Source organism: Poromitra crassiceps, assembly GCF_964638095.1.
Source record: "Poromitra crassiceps genome assembly, chromosome: 23".
NCBI classification, from domain to species: domain Eukaryota; kingdom Metazoa; phylum Chordata; class Actinopteri; order Beryciformes; family Melamphaidae; genus Poromitra; species Poromitra crassiceps.
Window position 1 is genome coordinate 5,526,070 of NC_139639.1, and position 19,436 is coordinate 5,545,505.

The following is a 19,436-nucleotide window of genomic DNA, read 5'->3' on the forward strand; positions in this document are numbered from 1 at the left end:
ATGCAAAACAGACTGTTCTTTCTTGCATAATAGTGCATTTGATCCTGCTTCTAGCATGACTGTTTCCATGCAAAACAGACTGTTCTTTCTTGCATAATAGTGCATTTGATCCTGCTTCTAGCATGACTGTGTCCATGCAAAACAGACTGTTTTTTTCTTGCATAATAGTGCATTTGATCCTGCTTCTAGCATGACTGTTTCCATGCAAAACAGACTGTTCTTTCTTGCATAATAGTCCATTTGATCCTGCTTCTAGCATGACTGTTTCCATGCAAAACAGACTGTTTTTTCTTGCATAATAGTCCATTTGATCCTGCTTCTAGCATGACTGTTTCCATGCAAAACAGACTGTTTTTTCTTGCATAATAGTGCATTTGATCCTGCTTCTAGCATGACTGTTTCCATGCAAAACAGACTGTTTTTTCTTGCATAATAGTCCATTTGATCCTGCTTCTAGCATGACTGTTTCCATGCAAAACAGACTGTTTTTTCTTGCATAATAGTCCATTTGATCCTGCTTCTAGCATGACTGTTTCCATGCAAAACAGACTGTTTTTTCTTGCATAATAGTGCATTTGATCCTGCTTCTAGCATGACTGTTTCCATGCAAAACAGACTGTTCTTTCTTGCATAATAGTCCATTTGATCCTGCTTCTAGCATGACTGTTTCCATGCAAAACAGACTGTTTTTTCTTGCATAATAGTGCATTTGATCCTGCTTCTAGCATGACTGTTTCCATGCAAAACAGCCTGTTTTTTCTTGCATAATAGTGCATTTGATCCTGCATCTAGCATGACTGTTTCCATGCAAAACAGCCTGTTTTTTCTTGCATAATAGTGCATTTGATCCTGCATCTAGCATGACTGTTTCCATGCAAAACAGCCTGTTTTTTCTTGCATAATAGTGCATTTGATCCTGCTTCTAACATGACTGTTTTCATGCAAAACAGACTGTTTTTTCTTGCATAATAGTGCATTTGATCCTGCTTCTAGCATGACTGTTTCCATGCAAAACAGCCTGTTTTTTCTTGCATAATAGTGCATTTGATCCGGCTTCTAGCATGACTGTTTCCATGCAAAACAGACTGTTTTTTCTTGCATAATAGTGCATTTGATCCTGCTTCTAACATGACTGTTTCCATGCAAAACAGACTGTTTTTTCTTGCATAATAGTGCATTTGATCCTGCTTCTAGCATGACTGTTTCCATGCAAAACAGACTGTTTTTTCTTGCCTAATAGCCAGCAGTCACCCAAACACATGAGCGCTGAGATTCTGCCTGTTGGTTCTGTTCTTCATAACATGAATCATTTCTGAGAGATAATTAGATTGTTATGGTGTTATGGTGAATGTGCTATGGCTGGCTTCCCTGCCTCTGAGATGCCAACAAAATATCCCAAACTGGCTTTGCAATGCAAGCCAGAACTTGTGGGCTACAGAATTTGTTCTTGTTTATGAAAAAATACAACTTTTTTCTTTTCCTAGATGATGATGTTACTGACATTAATTAAGAAGAGGGTCAGTGATTACGGAAGAAACAAACAAACAAAAACCTCTGTCAACACACTCGAGTGATCATACCTCATACCTATGTTGGCAATAGGGAATGTCAAAATAAAGCAGTGGATTTTATTTTACTTTGCATGAGCAAAGCCATAATTTTACTTCCCTATCAAGACAATAATGCAGAAGTAATATATTACTGATAAAATGCCACATGACATCAGTTCTATCACAAGCTGCCAAGAATCCGGACTCAATCAGACAGACCTGGCACGGGTTCCTGACTGTACATGTATGTGGCTTCAGCTCGTACATAGAGCAGGAAACCCCAGACGGCGGTCTCAATATCGCGACCTCATCTATTGTGTCTTACTTCCTTTAGACTTCTTACTTTGTGCAGGAGCGCTACTAAAAGGAAACACTTCAGTATCGATCGGGGTTATGACAAGTCACACTAATCTACTGTAGTAGGATTCTAAGCAAGTCTGCATATCCTGCAGACATGCATCCTAAAGATTGTTGTTTTAGCAAAAACAAACAGAACCAAGAGAGACTAACATGCATATGACTCACTGTGGCTAGTCCATTTCTCTACTACACAATGAACTGAGTTTTCTTTCTTTTCTACGATTTTCTTTCTTTTCGTGGGTAAAACTATTAAAATACAGTTGTGTGATCCTTCCACTTCTTGAGTTTACATCAGTCACCTTTCCTATTACCTATTATATTGCACCCCGTCTGTGTATGGTATATATTTACCGGTATTGACTGTTTGTGTCCTTTGACCTTGTTATTGTATTTCCGGTTTGAGGCTACTTAAACGTCATTTCCGCCTTGTGGCGTACTACACCGATGAAGGCCTAGTGTCGAAACTTGTTTGTGCTGTACCCACCCCGGACTGAGGTAAATAAATAAAAAACGATAAAAGAAAGGACATCTCGTGTGCTGGCTTGTTCTACGTTTTACCTTTCCTATTACCATCATCAACATGTTGAGTGTTCATATATTCGGAGAGCTAGAAACACATTGAATCTATTGAATGTATGAGTGGGCAGTGTGAGTGTCATGTTAGCGTTTAGCTTGCAGAGTCAGGAGGACTGACCTCTCCTGGTTCTGGAGAAGATACCACTGAAGCTCAGGCGGCGGGGGGACTTGGGCGGGGAGCTCTGGTGGTGGGAGGAGGGGTAGGGGAAGATGGTTTTGGGTGAACCTGAGGCGGTCTTCGTTTGCACCGGGGCAGACATGGGACAAGGGGGCTGGCCCGCGCTGGCAGAGCGCCTCACAAACACGCCTTTGGTTGGGCTGGCTGAACGGACGCGGCGTTCTCCCTGAGAAAGAAAGAAAGACGGTTTGATTTCCCTGTTTATGTACAATGTTTTCCCATAGTGTCATATGAGATTGCGAGAGGTCGAAGAGATAAGCTGTGAAATAAACCACACATAAAGATACACAAAACAATAACAAATGGCCACACTGAAAAAGGAGAAGAGATTTATTGTGAAATGACAGCCAGCCAGCCAGCCAGCGATGGCACTTTCTCCCGCACCTTGACCTTATTTTAGTCACTTCTCCTTTCGTCTGATATGAAACGCTGAGTCAGCCTCATCAGATTTCTGACTCCATGCAAAACAACAACCACAATGATGTTCAGGACCTAGTGCTTAAGTGAGACTAGAAGAATGAAGCAGGGCTGCACACTCAACTGGTGATATGACCTAAATGTTGTCTTCCTGGTTTTAAAGGCTGCATTACACTAAGTGAAGTGTAGGCTAGTGACATTTTAAAGTAGAATGTCGTGCCAGTGGTTGAGAAACACTGTATTAAAATAAGCCTACCTGATTTCTCCTCCAAAATCAGATGGACCCCTCTACAAAATCACTCCAATCATTCTAGAATTATTATCTTCTTTTAAAATAGAGCTATTCTAGTAATCTGGTATATATCGCAGGCGGGGGAAATATCGCAAGGCCAGTTTTTTCAAATATCGTGCAGCCCTAATCTGTTTATTTGAATTATGGATCATTACAATGCAATTCAAGATGCACTTTATTTTAAAAGTAGTCACACGGTGAGAAAAAAGAAAGCATGTATTGACAAAAAAGATGCATGTATAATCGATGCATCGATAATCGTTTTATCAACGAATCGTAGCCCTCTGAATCGAAATCGAATCGAATCGTGAGGTGCCTAGAGATTCCCACCCCTACTCAACTGAAGAATATCAAAAACTGCACTTGTAAACGGTAAGCCTCTTGGAGACAACCTTCTTGACTAGGTATTCTGCTCGAGTTCCATTTTTGAGAAAATCTTTACTTTCATTCAAACAAATCCTTAAGCACGAGTCCTCCCCGCACACTTTTTAAAACACTGCGAGCCGAGAATGTGGGAAACTTTCTCCAATTCACGCTGATTTTTTTTTTTGCGTCAATATTGTAGAGCTCTCTCACAAATATTTGTCTACGCTTTCTCCATTTCTTTAGAGTTCAGTGGACTTGTGCATCACGTCGTGCAGTATGGTAGCGTGTTCTGCTCTCACCCTGCCTGGACACAAGCTGAGAACAGCTGCACCGTCCACCTCACGTTTCACAATCTGCACGTCTCTCGGCTGAAGAACGGTGACACAATATTTGTCATTGTGACTAAGAACCGTGTTTACCAGTCTGCCTTCACCGAGTCCACAATATCATGACTGCTCCCCAGCCAATCTAACTGGAGACAGAGTGAACCTCCTCCCACCAGGCCACCACTGCCTGGGTGTCTGTGCCAACCCCAAAATCCTCTATAGGTGAACGCTCTGGAAAGGTTGAAGGATTATAATATACATCTCATCTACAGACGTATTTACAGAAAACACAGTGTTTTGATAACATGATTTGGGGATAAAAGCCTGTATAATAATAAGCAATCTGAGCAAAACAGATAAGCTGCGTGACGACACGGAGTGCAGAGAGAACTATACTCTAGTCTAGAAGAAGAAGAGCTTATAAAGCGGACAGTGGAGTCCAGTCAAACGTCAAAAGGGGGAGAGATGTTTTTGTCTAGTCTCCTTAGCAAATGGTTTGGGGGTTGTATTTATTTGCTGAAGGCTGGCCAGATTCCATACACACACGTTTCTGTTCAGCCAATCCTGGGACAAATCTGGGCGAGTGAGAGCACACCCATCTCCTCTGTTTGTCTCTCTCTCTCTCTCTCTCTCTCTCTCTCTCTCTCTCTCTCTCTCTCTCTCTCTCTCTCTCTCTCTCTCTCTCTCTCTCTCTCTCTCTCTCTCTCTCTCTCTCTCTCTCTCTCTCTCTCTCTCTCTCTCTCTCTCTCTCTCTCGTTGTGCAAGAGCGTGTCAAGGCAAGTGAACAGAGAGTTTTGTCTGGATCCCAGTCAGTTCTTTAAAAAAAAACACATGTCAATGAAACTTATAAACAGCGCATCAACATTATTATGCCATTTTTTTTATTTGATTTTGAACGGTTTAAAGCGTATTTAATTCATTTTCTAGCCAATAAGAGCAGCCGAATGATGGTGTGGGATTACTACTACTATTGAACTCAATTGGAGCAGACAGTAGGAAGAGACTGAGGATGCTTTCTTTTAGAGAGATCAATTTCCTGTACATGATGCCTGGACACAGAGTGGGCGGAGTGTTACTGTAAGCCAGCAGCCAAGGCTGGCAGAACAGTAATATTGTATTATTTTTACTCACCCAAACCCACGTTAAAAAGAACGTGTTCAGATTGAACCAAGCAAACAGTGACAAATACACAACATGGAGAAATCACATGCTGGTGAAAGTCAACATTTGGTGAGATCATTGGGTGAGATCATTGAAATACCTTTGGAGTGGCATCTTTAGTTGAGCTGCTGGTCCCAGAATCCACTTGTGGGGAAGTAAAGGCACTGAAGTCCTGCACATAAGAGATGCAATACTGCTAAAGACTTCCAGGAAATACTGCAGAGAACAAAGAGGCATGCTATGATGATGGGTAAGGAAGGATAACACGCCTGCAGGTGAGCTTCAGTAGGTGTGCAAACCAAACGGACTATTCGATGCCTTGAGCGAAGGCGAAAGTTTGGTAACCTCCAAAAGAGGAGAAACATGTTTGACCACCACTGGAGCCTGTGCAGGGCAGACACAACACGTGACATGCTCCTCCTTCCTCATACCAACGCCTGGCTTTTTTACATTCCACTCGAGAAGATGGACGATGAGACAAAGTTAAACTTAGCAGGCCAGAGTCAAGGCAGTAATAATAACTATGCAGACAAAAAGTGCAGCATGGCTGCATGGACACAACTCTCCATGCACTACTCCACATTGGAAAAGCATGATCTGATGCAGGTCGTACAAAAAAAAAAAGAACATGCCTCTAAGCTCCAGTAGCATGGTTGTTATCTACGCTAAGAAGACAAAATAAACCCACTGTCACAGTACGGAACTGTGCTCACCACTGTTCAAGGAATGCTTCTGACCTTGAAAGTCAAAGGCTTGAATGAAGCACGAGTGCCTAGCTGAGTATTGTTCATTTCACTATTTGGCCATTTACACCTGGCGTTAACATGCGTTTTCTGTGATCAGATTGCAATCAGATTGTGTTTTATCACTTTAAAGTACAGGTGTAAAAACACCCCCAAAACGCATTGAAGAAGGATTGCAATCTGATCGGCCAAACCACCTCCGGAGGTGGTCAGGGATGCATTGTGTGCACATTGAACACAAGTGTAAATGCAATGTGTCCTCTCAATCTGGATACAGCAACTGTATGCGGATTGAGAGGACAACCATTTCTGCAATCTGATTGCAATCAGATTGCAGAAAATGCATGTTAACGCCAGGTGTAAATGGAATCAGGCTGAAGTGATAAAATACAATCTGATTGCAATCTGATGGCAGAAAACGCATATTAACGCCAGGTGTAAATGGCCTCTATGTGTGGCCTTTAAAAGGAAAGAAACGCTATTCCACGCAGACACAGATCAGTTTATAGAGGGGATTGTGAAGGAGGGCCGACTATAGTGAAATTAAATTAAGCAAATGAAGTCCTTCAGTACAGTATAGTGACCAGTGACCACAATGAGTCATGGCTCCTCGGTGCTTTGGAGCTGGTTGTCGGTTGGTTCCTCCCAAATTCCTCAGACATGCAGATGAACAAATCGGTTGTTAAAGCAGACAGACAAGCAGGGGAGCAGATTGTAACAGTCTATATCGATCTGTCAGCGTCAGTGGCCTTAAGACACGCTCTTTTTCACTGAGCACGTTTCAAAACCAAAACAACGCACTCATCCCATACAAATCAAGACAGATAATTGGGTGAAAATATGTTTAACTTGGAATGAATGTGTTTGAGACTTTAATTGAAAATACGTTGGATATGCCTGCTTAGGGGAGGTTGGCCAGCGAGACTACCAACATGCCCATAACCACAATAAAATGATGTATTGCAGTTAGACTGGTGGTTGCAGTAGCGTCATTTGGTGATTAGATGAACACACATGAATGATAGACTGATTAACTGAAACATCACCCTGAGATCCAGTAGTGACAGCTGTCAATCACACACGCTCAACTACGTCGCGTTTTTGATTGCACCTACTAGAGAGAAGAAGTTGCAACACAAAAAATGCCTAGTGCTTGAAAGTTGCAACACGCCTGTTTACACGAAAACCACACAACACGTGTAGTAGTGTGCGTCGAGTTCGTGTTTTATATAACAATCACGGCAAGAATTAAATGAAGCCAACAACAGACGTTACTTCACACAGACTCACGGGCATGTTTATCCGCAGACTTCTCCTTTTCTTCGGCGTTTTCTTTGAGCCGTCCTTGCTAGACTCCATCACCGTACTTCCCATGTTCTTCCTTGTGTTCCTGAAAGCAGCGAAAAGGCTTGAAAGTGCTGCTGTCTTGTGTGTGTCAGGGGCGTGAAGCAGCTCCACAGAGCGACACCCACCTCCACTTCACTTCGCCTCCTCTACCTCTCTGGCTCTGCTACGACAGCCGAGGCGCTGCCTCATCCACCAGGAAGTAGCAGGACTGACTGGCCCGACACAGAGCCAGGACAGACACGCATCTTCAAATTGATTTCAACAACACTGATAACCTCGCGTCACTAGGCTCTTCTCGGCGAGAAAGAGCCTGGCTTCCGCTCACAATTGATTTTGTCACCCTACCTGGTTCCGGCCTAGAGCCCGCCCTAGACAGGAAGGGCAGCGTTTCTAGCTCGTCAACTTTTACGTTAACTTGACAATTTGACACAAGTATCAGAACGGCAAACAACAAAACAAAAGATGGACGTACCGAACGAAGTGTTTGAAGAAGTTATTTTAGAAACATTGCGGATTCACAAATTCACATCTTTTAAGCCAATACAGAAGCTTTGAATCAGACAATTAATCGAGGAAAGAGACGTCAAGCTAACGGCAACAAAGACGTTTTTTGGCGCACTGCCTTCCGGTGTTCATTCTGGTTCCGTGGTTTACGCCCCATGACAAAAAGCAGGGTGAAAGGTGCCCACAACACTGAGTGGACAGGTGTTGCGCCACGGTTGGTACACCCTGGGAGAGGTGTCCCCTCGCGTGGAGGACGTCGCCTCGAATCTACGTCAAAATTGTTGTGCGCGTGGCCGTGGATTATTAATTAAATCGAATAATAATAATGCAGTATGCAAGTATATAGCTATATAATACACTCAAACCACACTGATTCTACAAGGAACTCGGATTATGAATTATTATAATTTAATTAGGACGAATCAGAGTGATGTCACAACCGTCCAGAAATGCGGAACCCCGCGGCAGTTAACTAGTGTGAGGTTGTGCCAAACAAAAACAAACGTTAAAGGAACACTCTGCCCATTTTCAACCAGCTTTGTATCATTAGAACATCAGTAGTATATCAGAAAACTGAAAACGGTTTTGAAGTCTGTCATTTAATTTGACAGTTATTGAGTGTTAAAGTGGGGACCAGTGACATCACTGGTCCACACAAACTCAAATTAATAACTCATTAACTCAAATCAACTCTCAATAACTGTCAAACTAGATGAATGATGAATAGTTTAACAGTTATTGAGAGTTGATTTGAGTTAATGAGTTATTAATTTGAGTTTGTGTGGACCAGTGATGTCACTGGTCCACACTTTAACACTCAATAACTGCCAAATTAAATGACAGACTTCAAAACCGTTTACAGTTTTCTGATATACTACTGATGTTCTAATGATACAAAGCTGGTTGAAAATGGGCGGAGTGTTCCTTTAATATCTCAAAGACTATACATCACATCGCTTATATCTTTGACATTCTGAGTGAGAGCAGAATTAGCTCAAGAGTTTGATGTATAATATATGCATGTGGTGTTAAAGTCGTGTGAACTGTCGCAGTTTTTAAAATGTAAACAGCTAGGGTCAGCCGGCTAGAGTCAGACACTCAAGTTCCATATAGGGTCCCATTGCCGTTTCCACAGTGACGTGGTTTGTTTACCAAAATGCTGCTCGGTTGATCCCTCCTATAATTAAATGAATATATAAATATAATTCTCCCAGCCCAGACTACACAGACTGTAGAAAGAGATGCAGGAGAGCCAAGCGAATGTGTTTGGATGAACGTTTGACGCTAGGCCAATCAGAGGCAGAGAGAGGCGGGTTATGCCTTTGCCTAGCCTTCGCCATCATCTGAAAAAAATATCGCTACCTGTACAAGCTGAAAAGGCGACACGCTGTCAGGGAAACCATTTGATAGGGGATACACATTATTACAAAACACCCGCAGCACGCTGATGCACACAGCTTCACCAACAGATGTCAGTATGACTCCCTTTTTCCCTTTCCTGACATTTAATGGGTGAGAGCTGAGACCAGAGCAGACTGTACTAGTCTATGGACCAGAGCATGAATGAGGTGGTTGTAACCCCTGCTCAGTGTAAACCAGCTGATCTTGCAAACAAGCCTTTTGCTATCAAGTTATCCTCAATCTTTCTCATAAGGACCCTTCACTTAGTCCACATTAGTGACAGATTCTGAGATGATATTTCTGTCACCCAAAGCTTTGGATATCAATATGATTTTGTGTAGAATTCAGGGGCGGCTTTAGGATCACACCTTTGGGTGGGCTCAGCCCCCAATTAATATATATGGTGGACCGAAGACCCCCTATGGGGGGTCCGGGGGGCATGCCCCCCAGCAGAAAATGTTTGTACATTTTAAAGTAAAAATGGATCAATCTGGTTTACTTTGAGATCAAAATGAAGAGACTAGATCTATGAAGAACTACACACATCTTAATATCCTCTTTACTGTTCTGTGGCTTTACAATGATGAAAACATAATTGTCTCCCTATATATTCTGCACAGTCCCTGCCTCACTTCGGTCCCTCCTCCATCCATGCTTTATTCTCCCTCGTGACTTTATCTAGCATCAGGCCGCTGGAGGAAATCTTCACTTATTGCATATGACATTATGAGCAGTCCAGTAAAAGCCTGTACAGCCTACTGGACTTTGGTTTCATGAAGTCAGACTTAGCAGCGTGTGTGTGTCTGTGTGTGTCACACACACACACACACACACACACACACACACACACACACACACACACACACACACACACACACACACACACACACACACACACACACACACACACACACACACACACACACACAGTTAATTTGACAAGACAAAAGAATATGTTAGAGAAAGTATTACAGTTTATTCATTGTGAATAAACTGTAGTACTTTCTTTAACATATTCCTAGTACTGATGTTTGGTCTGTAGGTGTCTCCAGTGAGAGAGGCTTCCTCCAGCAGGACGCCCCATGCCTGCCTTGCCCTCTGATGCTCACAGGTGCCAGTTACCACCAAAGGACAGTTTCTAGACACATTCAAATTAGTTTAGGAAATAACTCTGAATTGTCCCTGTACTAGTAAGTAGCCATTTACAATCATTTGCAATCAAACTCTGCACCCAATAATTGTATCAGGACATTCTAGTCACTTTATCCCTTTCCCTGTTGATAATGAAGAAAAAAAAAACATCACATGGATGCAACTGGGACGTATCATCAGTGATGTACCCTGGGGTCATAGGATGTTTCGGGTCTCGTAACATCATACACCCTCGCCCAGGTGACCCAGCCGGGGGTTGATCAAGCCCCGACTTACGTCCCAGTAGCTACCCACGGTGAGCTCTCTTAGGGAAAGACAGGGCCACTCAATCCGCTGCTCCGGAACTACTCTGCCGGTACCGGGAGGCTCTGGCACGTGGAGGGACTGGGCTCTGTGGGTTGACTCCTGTCCGGGCTCCTCCTACATCTCACCAGGTCCAGGACCTGTGCGTTGCACCAGACTGCCCCGCTCCAAACATTTCATTCCGGTATGATGTTTCTTGGGCCGTGGTGGTACTGCAGGCTCCACTTGCGGCTTGAATGGCCCTCCTAAAAGGCCTCTCGTGGATCTGTTGGGCTTCTTCCTCACGGAAGACACAGGCTGGGGCGCTAACCCATACTGCTCCCGGGTGCCGTCTACATTCCGGCTGTCAACTGTCTCTCCAGTGGTACAGTAATAAATGTTCACATTTGATTGGAGACATTCTGTTGTCGCTTGCCTCCTCCATGGAGGTCAGAGTGCAGGCTCTGCTACCGAGCAGCATCCCTACAGCTGGGGGGGATTCAATGGGTTTTCTGAAGCGCACTGAGCTGGGCAGATTTGTGCTAATATGGGACTTGAACCTGGGCCATTTAAAGCATAGAGCAACCTGCCTATGTATTGCCTTATGTCATTTATTGTCTTGTTGAAGCAGGTTGTTAGAGCAGGACATACTGTGGGGAGGAAGCATTCAAAAGGGTCAACTAATGTGATTTCAGTTTGGGAGAGAAAGGCAGTTTTATTTGATGACAGGGAGGGATAGAGGGGTGGCTATGGTTCTGACGGGTGGGATTTTTACGAACTAGCTCCCTCTTATATAGGCCTATAGATAGAACAAAATCTGATGTTTTATTGTTTTTATGTACGTCTCCAATGAAGTCATTACTAAAGATTATGTTTTCCAGGAAACAAAAGCAACGAGATTTTATATAAAAACAACCAAATAAATTTGACATCTTTTGACATAAATTCACAAATAGGTGGTAGAATTAGCTAAAAATTATTTATTTTTTTAAATATAATTTCAGTAACTTAGGTGTCCCTGAGAACACTATGTCATAAGCCTTGGTTGTCCATATTTACCAGTTGAAATCTGTAAATTATTGATGACACACATGCACAAAATATTAAGATGTAAAATAGTTTATTTTTGTAAATGTTTCTAAATTCAATTCCACAAACTCCAAACCTCATATTACTCTGTACACTCCGTACACAAAAGGCATTTTTCAAAAAAACATTTCAGACTACTTTACAGGACCAAGAAAAATGTTGCACAAACACACTGGCAGGATGATGTAATATCATACAAGAGAAGAAAAATATCCAAGAAACAATTTTGTTACAACCATTCATTGAGAAAATATATACAATTGCGTCTTCGGAAAGTTAAAAAAATACATGCCATATACATTACAAGTTCTAAGACTGTCTCCAAAATTTTACAGTCAACTTGAAATTGTGCACGCAAAACTTCCATTTCTAAGCATGTGACAATGTGAAGTGTCAGTATAACAAACATTTCTGATTAAGGAGAATGCCATCTCTGTTTTCCAAACAAGGTTCCCCCACATGATTATTTCTGTCACAGACTAATTTCATCTAACTTGCAGTATCATTAGACGTTTCGTTCGCACCAATTTTTTTGTAAATGCAAAATGTAAAAACAAACAAGTAAAAACAGGTGAAAACATGGTGGTGTTCCTATGCCTATTCGTGTTAAAAAGTTAAAAGTTGTTTTTGGGTCGTTTAAAACCTAATTCACAGTTCTTTAAAATCAAACCTGATTAACAGCAAACAGATCAGAATGACCTCTTACGATTTGAAGAGTTCTTTTGATTCTGTAACTGATAACTCGTTACGTTAGTCAACAAAAATATTTTATTTTCGAGTGGTCAAAGTACGTGTAAGTCACAAAACACTACGCTACAATACCTTACTTTTAATACAACAAAAATACTTTGTGAATTATTGTGGTTATATTACAAATTCTGTACAGAATAATCATAATATATACTCTCAAACTGAAATCATAATGTCCATCTTAAATAAATTTCAACGACAAACGGAACAAAAAACAATTTAAAAACACCCAAACATCAAGAAGGTTAAGGTAGTATTTGGTCGGTTATTCCTATAGTTTTCTTTATGTACATTTATACAAAAGTAACAGCATGTCTTCTTCAATCTTCAAAAACAATAGCAGTCTAGCCTTCTTTAACTCATCAATCTCATCATTTTGAGAATAAAATTCATTCACTCAGTAATAAATACAAAACCTCTCAAATTCCACACAAATCACATGACAGAAACCTATGATAAAACTGACTCATGGAATCAAGTATCTTAAAAGTTTGTGTGTTTTTTTTCTTTTCGTTTTTTTTTTAGTGCAAGTTAATATTCCCTTCGCGGTATTCATTGCTGTACATTCCTCATTCAGTGATGTCTACATTTAGTCATACGGTATACGTTAACAGTATGAAACGAAAGGGCCTGCCCTTAGTAAGCAATAAGGCCGCACCCCGCACAGTGCTCTCTCATTCGCTGGTGGATTTTGCGCCCCATGTACACCAAACACACAGACAGACAGACAGACAGACAGGCAGACAAACAGACAGACAGGCAGACAAACAGACAGAGAGGACATCTAGTAAAACAGAGCCTCTCACATATGGCACAAGTCACATCCTGCTACTGCCTTGCATTTCCCTTCCTCCACCCATTCTTTCTCGCGCTCGACACGCCCAAAAAAACGGAACTTCATACACCTCTCCAAGGGTTCAGGCCTTCTGCTCATTCATAAAAATGACTTTAGTGTGAAGCGGTCTTCTCTGTAGAGAGATCGGGGGGCATCCACACTCGATAGCAAGGAATGCATTTGTGTTTGTCGTTTTCGTTTTGCTTAGTGAATCCACCTCCTGCGTTCAGGAGCTCCACAGCGGCAAAGCGATCTTCAGTTAATCCACTTCCTGCATTCGGGAGCTCCACAGTGGCAGGCGATCTTGTGCTGACCGTCCGCAGTGTCAAACTGGTAGTCAAAGCACAGCTGCAAAACAGGGCGATAAATAGGTGTTTGCGATGAAGGCGACGAAGGCACGCAAACATCGAAACAACTCAATGCATAAATAGGCTAGATTGAAAAAAGGCAAAAAGCAAAAACTTACCTCCTCGCCTTTCTCAATTCTTCGATTGCAGCTGATGATGATTTTGTAACCCCTTTCGAATGTTACCACCTCAGCAACACAGTTCGGGGCACAAGAGTGGTTGATATATCTTCATCACGAAACAGAATATGAGAAAGGCATTATTACAAATCACATGACATTCTAGATTTGACATTTCTAAGGTACAACATCACAGCGACAATATACTAGATTTGACACGTTGACGATATGCTACAATAGACCCTTTTCACGGGGGGCCATTTTGTGTCGAAAAGGCAGAGTAAACACAGGTGCGAGCAAAACACTGATGAGGGTTTCCAAATTACAATCATGGAAGTTGGAAACCCTCATTAGTGTTTTGCTTGCACCTGTGTTTACCCTGCCTTTTCGACACAAAATGGCCCCCGTGAGAAGGGTCTATATCAGTCCCATCGTGCAATGTGTAAAAAACAGACAAACAAAAGAATCAAGTTCACGTTCTCTAAAAATGACTAATACAATCCTACACTACCTTGCTAGCCCTCCAGTTCGAGTGGCGTCGACAACATGTTCACTGTCAATGCGAAACATGAACATTCCTCGGTTCTGTAAGGGAGTGAAGAAAAATGACCAGCGGTAACTTTTGATCAAAGCAACTTTAGACCAAAAGGAATTTTCAGGTCAAATACATCAAAAGCAGTAATTGTTGTAATGTAATTTTTCATTTAACACCGACTGAATGTAAAAACAACAACAGGTGAGTGCATACCTGAGATCTGTAGATCTTCTCTTTTCTGATGGCAACCTCATTGCGGAGGATTGTGCCGGTGTACTCAATCAGCATGGTTTGCTTTTCAACGTCTCTGGCAGCAAACAGCCCCAGGCCCTGTGAAGACAATTAACAATTAGCCAATCACCGTCCACAGGAAACAGGAAGGCACGAGCATCGAATTGCTCCCACCATAGCTGAGAAATAAGTCTTATATATGTCGATCTGAACTCACCTGGACGCGAGAGCGGCCCAGATAGACATTGGCTCTCCACTCACTCTTCATCCAGCGGTACTGAGAGGACCTGGGGTGCACTACTGGTGGCTTGCTATGGGGGGCGCCACCCTCTCCTTGAGCCACATTCTGGTTGGACCTGGCACTGTTGCTGGCTACAGTCTGCGGCTGTGGCCTGTATGTTGAGAGGTGGCAGACATAACAAAAAGAACAATCGACTTTACTAATGGCCGTTGGGGAATTCTCTTTTCGCTCGCGTCCGTACAGGGAGGTCAGAGGTCAGAGCAGGTGACAGAATAACATCTCTGTAGCTGGTAGAGCCTCCGGTTGTATGACAGTCTGTCTAACCCCTTATCCGCCCATATCAAACAAATATGTCTTCTGATAACCTTAATTTATACTTATTATAAAGTGTCGCTCAGCACATGGTCGCAGACGAAAGAGAAAGTGTCGCTCATGGTGTTGCATTTATACTTCAGAGGACGTTCGCCTCGGTTCAACGGTCACGTGACACTCAAACGCTATAAGCAGCTGCAGACAGCCAAGAGAAGAGAGGGAACGAAATGCACAGTGAAACCACCTCGGAGGCAAGATGTAACGTACTTGGCTGCAGCCGCATATAAACAGCACACAACCACACAACTCACCTCCTCCCTCTCTGGGAAATTGGTCACTATGTTCTTTGTGATTTTCACGAAGTCATACATCAAGGACAGGCTGATAAAAATAGCGGGGACGTTCATTCATTTCAATCGAGCGAAAACTAGCGGGTGGACCCCAACCAAAACGAGGAAGTCAAACGGGTGCCGTCTATATAGCCAATCAGACTTGCGCGATACTATGACGTAGTCAGTCAGCGACACTAGACATTTCACCAGGTAGCAGACACTGCTGCTCGCCGACACTTGAAAGTGTCGACTCAAGTCCTCATTTCTGTCGGCGACCGTTTCAAAAGTGTCGGCAGACGAAGCATAAATTGGGCTTTAGCCCACAAGGATGAAGTAGTGTCAACTTCACCCAAAGTTACCTTATCACATGTGCCGGGGAGGACGTGTCGGATCTTGGCTGGGCGCGGGCGGTGCCAGCAGCGTTGAAGATGAGAGGCAACTCCACTAGAGGGTTGCGTCCGTAACGGAACGAGTACCTCTCGCAAGCCTCGACTCCTGGGAGCTGAAATAAGAAACAGGTTGATGTTCTGCAGCCTGTATGGAACGTTTACCTGACGTTCATTTGTTTAACACTTCTAACTGAATGCAATCGCTGAAAGCGGCTACAAACCGATTCAGAGATTTTGGCGACTGCAGAGACTGTAAGCCCAAACAGGTCTTCTCCTTTCAGGTAGACAGGGAAGAGTTTTAAAGTGCCTGCTTCAGTTCTCCTCTCAGCGACGGGACCCAGGACCTTGTCCCACACTCCTAAAGAAACGGCAAGACAAGCATTGAAGATGGTTGTTACAGACCATATTGATCTCCTGACAGGGCTGGAGGGGGACATGCGAGAACATGGGAGGCAAACCTTTAGCAGTGTTGTGAGTCAAGAGAAGGTCCTGGTAGCCCTGTTCGATGACTCGGATGGCAAACTCTGGCGTCTCCTCGCTCTCCTCGACAGAACAGACGTAGCGGCAGCGCCGGTTGCCGTGGCGCATGCTCCAGTAGATGCGGCACGCCTCGTAGCCAACCGGGAAGATGGCTGCCGGGGAATGGAAAGCCGCCATCTGCTGGGGGGTCAGTTGGCCCATGGCGTGCAACACCAGGCTGCCCACGCGAAAGGTGTAGCCCAGCTCGGGCTGCTGCACGGCGGTGGCGATCTGCCGCACTTCGTCCCGCTGGACGTAGACGCGTCGGTAGACGGCGAAGCAGCGCAGCTCGTGCTCCAGCGCCTGCCCGGCCGTGCCGCGCGGCCTGTGGGCGTGGCACAGCATGGTCTTGTCCTTGAAGAAGGTGCAGTGGGCCTGCAGGGCGCAGGTGAAGTGGTACACGTTGGTGCAGCGCAGGCGGTGGCAGCCGCCGGTGGCGCCCGTCTGCTGGCAGAAGGCGCAGCGGACCGCCTGGCCGCGACGCAGCGCCAGCTCCACGTTGATGAGGGCGCCGGCCTGAGTCTCGTACACCTCGGTGGACCAGAGGGCGCAGTTGAGGTGGACCCACACGTCGAGGTCCAGGTTGAGCAGCCTGGCGGGGCCGTCGGTGACGCCGTCTCCGAGCTGGTGGCAAAAGCAGCAGCGCCTCTGGTCCCGGAGCAAGAGAGGGGGGCGCAACGAGGCGCCCAGCTTCCGCAGGAGGTCGTCGATCTTATCTTCGTCCGGGAGCTGGGAGTTTCCCCTGGGCACCACCACCTGGATCGTCCACTTCCTCCAGCGGAGGCCCTTCTGTCTCTTTCCCTGGTGCCAGCCGTCGTGGTGGTAGGCTCTTGGCCGCGCCTTCAGCTTCACCGTCACTTTGATGGTGTCGGACTTGGCCTCTCTCTTGGGCGTGACGTTTGCCATGGGGGGGAAGGGGATGAGGGGAGGGGTGGAGGGGGGAGACTGCTTGGCTTGGAGCTGGGCCAGGCAATGCACATCCAGTGACGACATGTTGTTGCTGTACTGGTGCTGAGCTTTAGAGAGGCTCTCCTTCTGCTCAGAGTCCGGGAGGAGAGCGACTGATTCCTGAAAGGGTGAAATCACACCACAATATGATGTCTGGTGTGAATAGTGTAAGCCAGGTCCTATTATAATGGATCACTCAGAGTCACAACGGGAGTGTTTCTGTTGTGTTACACTGTACACACACCTATCGTGGCTCCTAGTGATCTACTCTCCAGCTTGATGATGGTGTTCATGCATGGGGCTGTGGGGACAAACCTTAGTCTCTGTGGTTGATATGGTGTCTATGCATGGGGCTGTGGGGACAAACCTTAGTCTCTGTGGTTGATATGGTGTCTATGCATGGGGCTGTGGGGACAAACCTTAGTCTCTGTGGTTGATCTGGATTGTGACGACGAGGAGGAAGAATATAGAAGAAAGCAGCTGTGACTGCAGAAGACCAAGTCTCTCTCAGACTTCAACTGCCCTTCTGACTCCTAATGGGAGAAATCAAAGTATTAATAGACTGAATAAGAAATTAAGTAATAAATAAATAAATCAAAGGCTCATCAATGTGAATTGCTCAAGTTTAATTTATATGAACAGGATTTATGAAATAAACATCAGAAAGCTACAATATTTAAATAGCCAAAATTCCCCAAAGACTGAAAAGTCAGAGGGCAGACTGCTTAACCCACTAATTGCTCCAAGATGGATTCCCCTCTAACATGCAGGATTTACATAATCAGACTGTATGTGTAGCATGAGCATGTGTGTGTGTGTGTGTGTGTGTGTGTGTGTGTGTGTGTGTGGGCTTCAGGCTGAATGTGTGTGTGTGTGTGTGTGTGTGGGCTTCAGGCTGAATGTGTGTGTGTGTGTGTGTGTGTGTGTGTGTGTGTGTGTGTGTGTGTGTGTGTGTGTGTGTGTGTGTGTGTGGGCTTCAGGCTGAATGTGTGTGTGTGTGTGTGTGTGTGTGTGTGTGTGTGTGTGTGTGTGAGTGTGTGTGGGCTTCAGGCTGAATATATTGTGTTGAGTGAAGGTCTGGGTCATGACCCGTCTACTACACACAGTGTCACCTGGGGAAATCAACACTAGAATGACTCGTGGTTGTCTGACTGAAAAGATTTCAAATGGTTGTGACTGTGTCATATATATATTTATTTACGCACATACTGTACACTATGGGCCATTTGCTAGCGACCCGGGACATTTATGCAGGGGACAAAAATGTCAATATTAGCTAAGGACAGTTACTTATTTGAACCTGTTGAAAAAAGTGATGTGATAGTGATCACTGTGTAGACAGAGGAATGATATTTAGCCCCTCCCCCCCTCTACAGCGAGGTCAGAGTGCACGATGAGCTACACTCACAGAACACGCCCTGCAGCTAGGAGGGATTCAGTGTCTTGCTCAACAGCACTCCAGCAGGGCCGGATGCTTGCCGACATGGGGTGCTTGCACCCAGGTGCTCCAGTTGAATGGCAGTGTGGCAACACACTACGCCACCCTGCATCCCCCCCGAAGAGTGGATAGGCCTAAATGAGTCCCTACCTGTTTGTGGGCAAGGAGGTCTTTGATGGATTTCTGCACTCCGTTGCCCAGAACCACCACCTTGCAGTGGCAGCACCACTGAGGCTTGGCTCCAGGACTCCCAGGAGTCTTCTGGTCAGCTCCTCTAGCTACAGCTGCGCCTGACGCACAAAACAAGTTTGAAAAAAATAAAATAAAAAGATGAAATACATTCCAGAGCAGGTCCTCTTCACCATGACCTTACCTGACTATGATGCACAATCTTATGATTAAATAAACATTCGTTTGGAAGATAAGACACAAGTACAGGAAATGACATGACACAACGGAGGCAAATGCCCATAGCTTTGGACTCTTGATGAAGTGTCCACTTTCTCTACCAAAGATTTCTGTGCCATAAGGCCATGTTCACATTACAGGCAAATCCAATTTGCTGCTAAAGTCATTAATCATCATTATCTTGATTGGTTTCCCAAATCTGATTTGGGAGTGTGTCCGCACTGCCACAAATCTGATTTGGGCAAGTGTTCAAGTCGGATCTGTGTGTCCAGATACAATGAGCCAATG

The 19,436-nt window shown here is 44.4% G+C and overlaps 2 protein-coding genes across 4 annotated transcripts in view; both read right to left on the minus strand.

Moving 5' to 3' along the window:
- LOC310797154 (5'-AMP-activated protein kinase subunit gamma-1-like) overlaps positions 1-7,504 on the minus strand; it is a 53,902-nt gene extending 46,398 nt beyond the window's left edge. For 2 of the 3 annotated variants that reach the window (XR_014553713.1, XM_083659475.1), the window contains exons 1-3: positions 7,260-7,504; positions 5,327-5,398; positions 2,605-2,830 (exon numbers count right to left, since the gene is read on the minus strand). Coding sequence is in view for 2 of the 3 variants with exons in the window: in XM_083659475.1 (XP_083515601.1) it covers positions 2,605-2,830; positions 5,327-5,398; positions 7,260-7,343 (382 nt within the window). In the remaining variant the exon portion in view is untranslated. The remainder of the gene's footprint in view (positions 1-2,604; positions 2,831-5,326; positions 5,399-7,259) is intronic. The other variant, XM_083659476.1, reaches the window with a different exon arrangement.
- A 4,267-nt stretch (positions 7,505-11,771) lies between these two features.
- LOC310797138 (histone-lysine N-methyltransferase 2C-like) overlaps positions 11,772-19,436 on the minus strand; it is a 103,871-nt gene continuing 96,206 nt past the window's right edge. The window contains exons 51-60 of the mRNA XM_083659450.1: positions 18,891-19,030; positions 17,722-17,835; positions 16,294-17,422; positions 16,057-16,193; positions 15,806-15,948; positions 14,779-14,953; positions 14,544-14,660; positions 14,307-14,380; positions 13,796-13,904; positions 11,772-13,677 (exon numbers count right to left, since the gene is read on the minus strand). Coding sequence (XP_083515576.1) covers positions 13,585-13,677; positions 13,796-13,904; positions 14,307-14,380; positions 14,544-14,660; positions 14,779-14,953; positions 15,806-15,948; positions 16,057-16,193; positions 16,294-17,422; positions 17,722-17,835; positions 18,891-19,030 — 2,231 coding nt within the window. The 3' untranslated portion in view covers positions 11,772-13,584. The remainder of the gene's footprint in view (positions 13,678-13,795; positions 13,905-14,306; positions 14,381-14,543; positions 14,661-14,778; positions 14,954-15,805; positions 15,949-16,056; positions 16,194-16,293; positions 17,423-17,721; positions 17,836-18,890; positions 19,031-19,436) is intronic.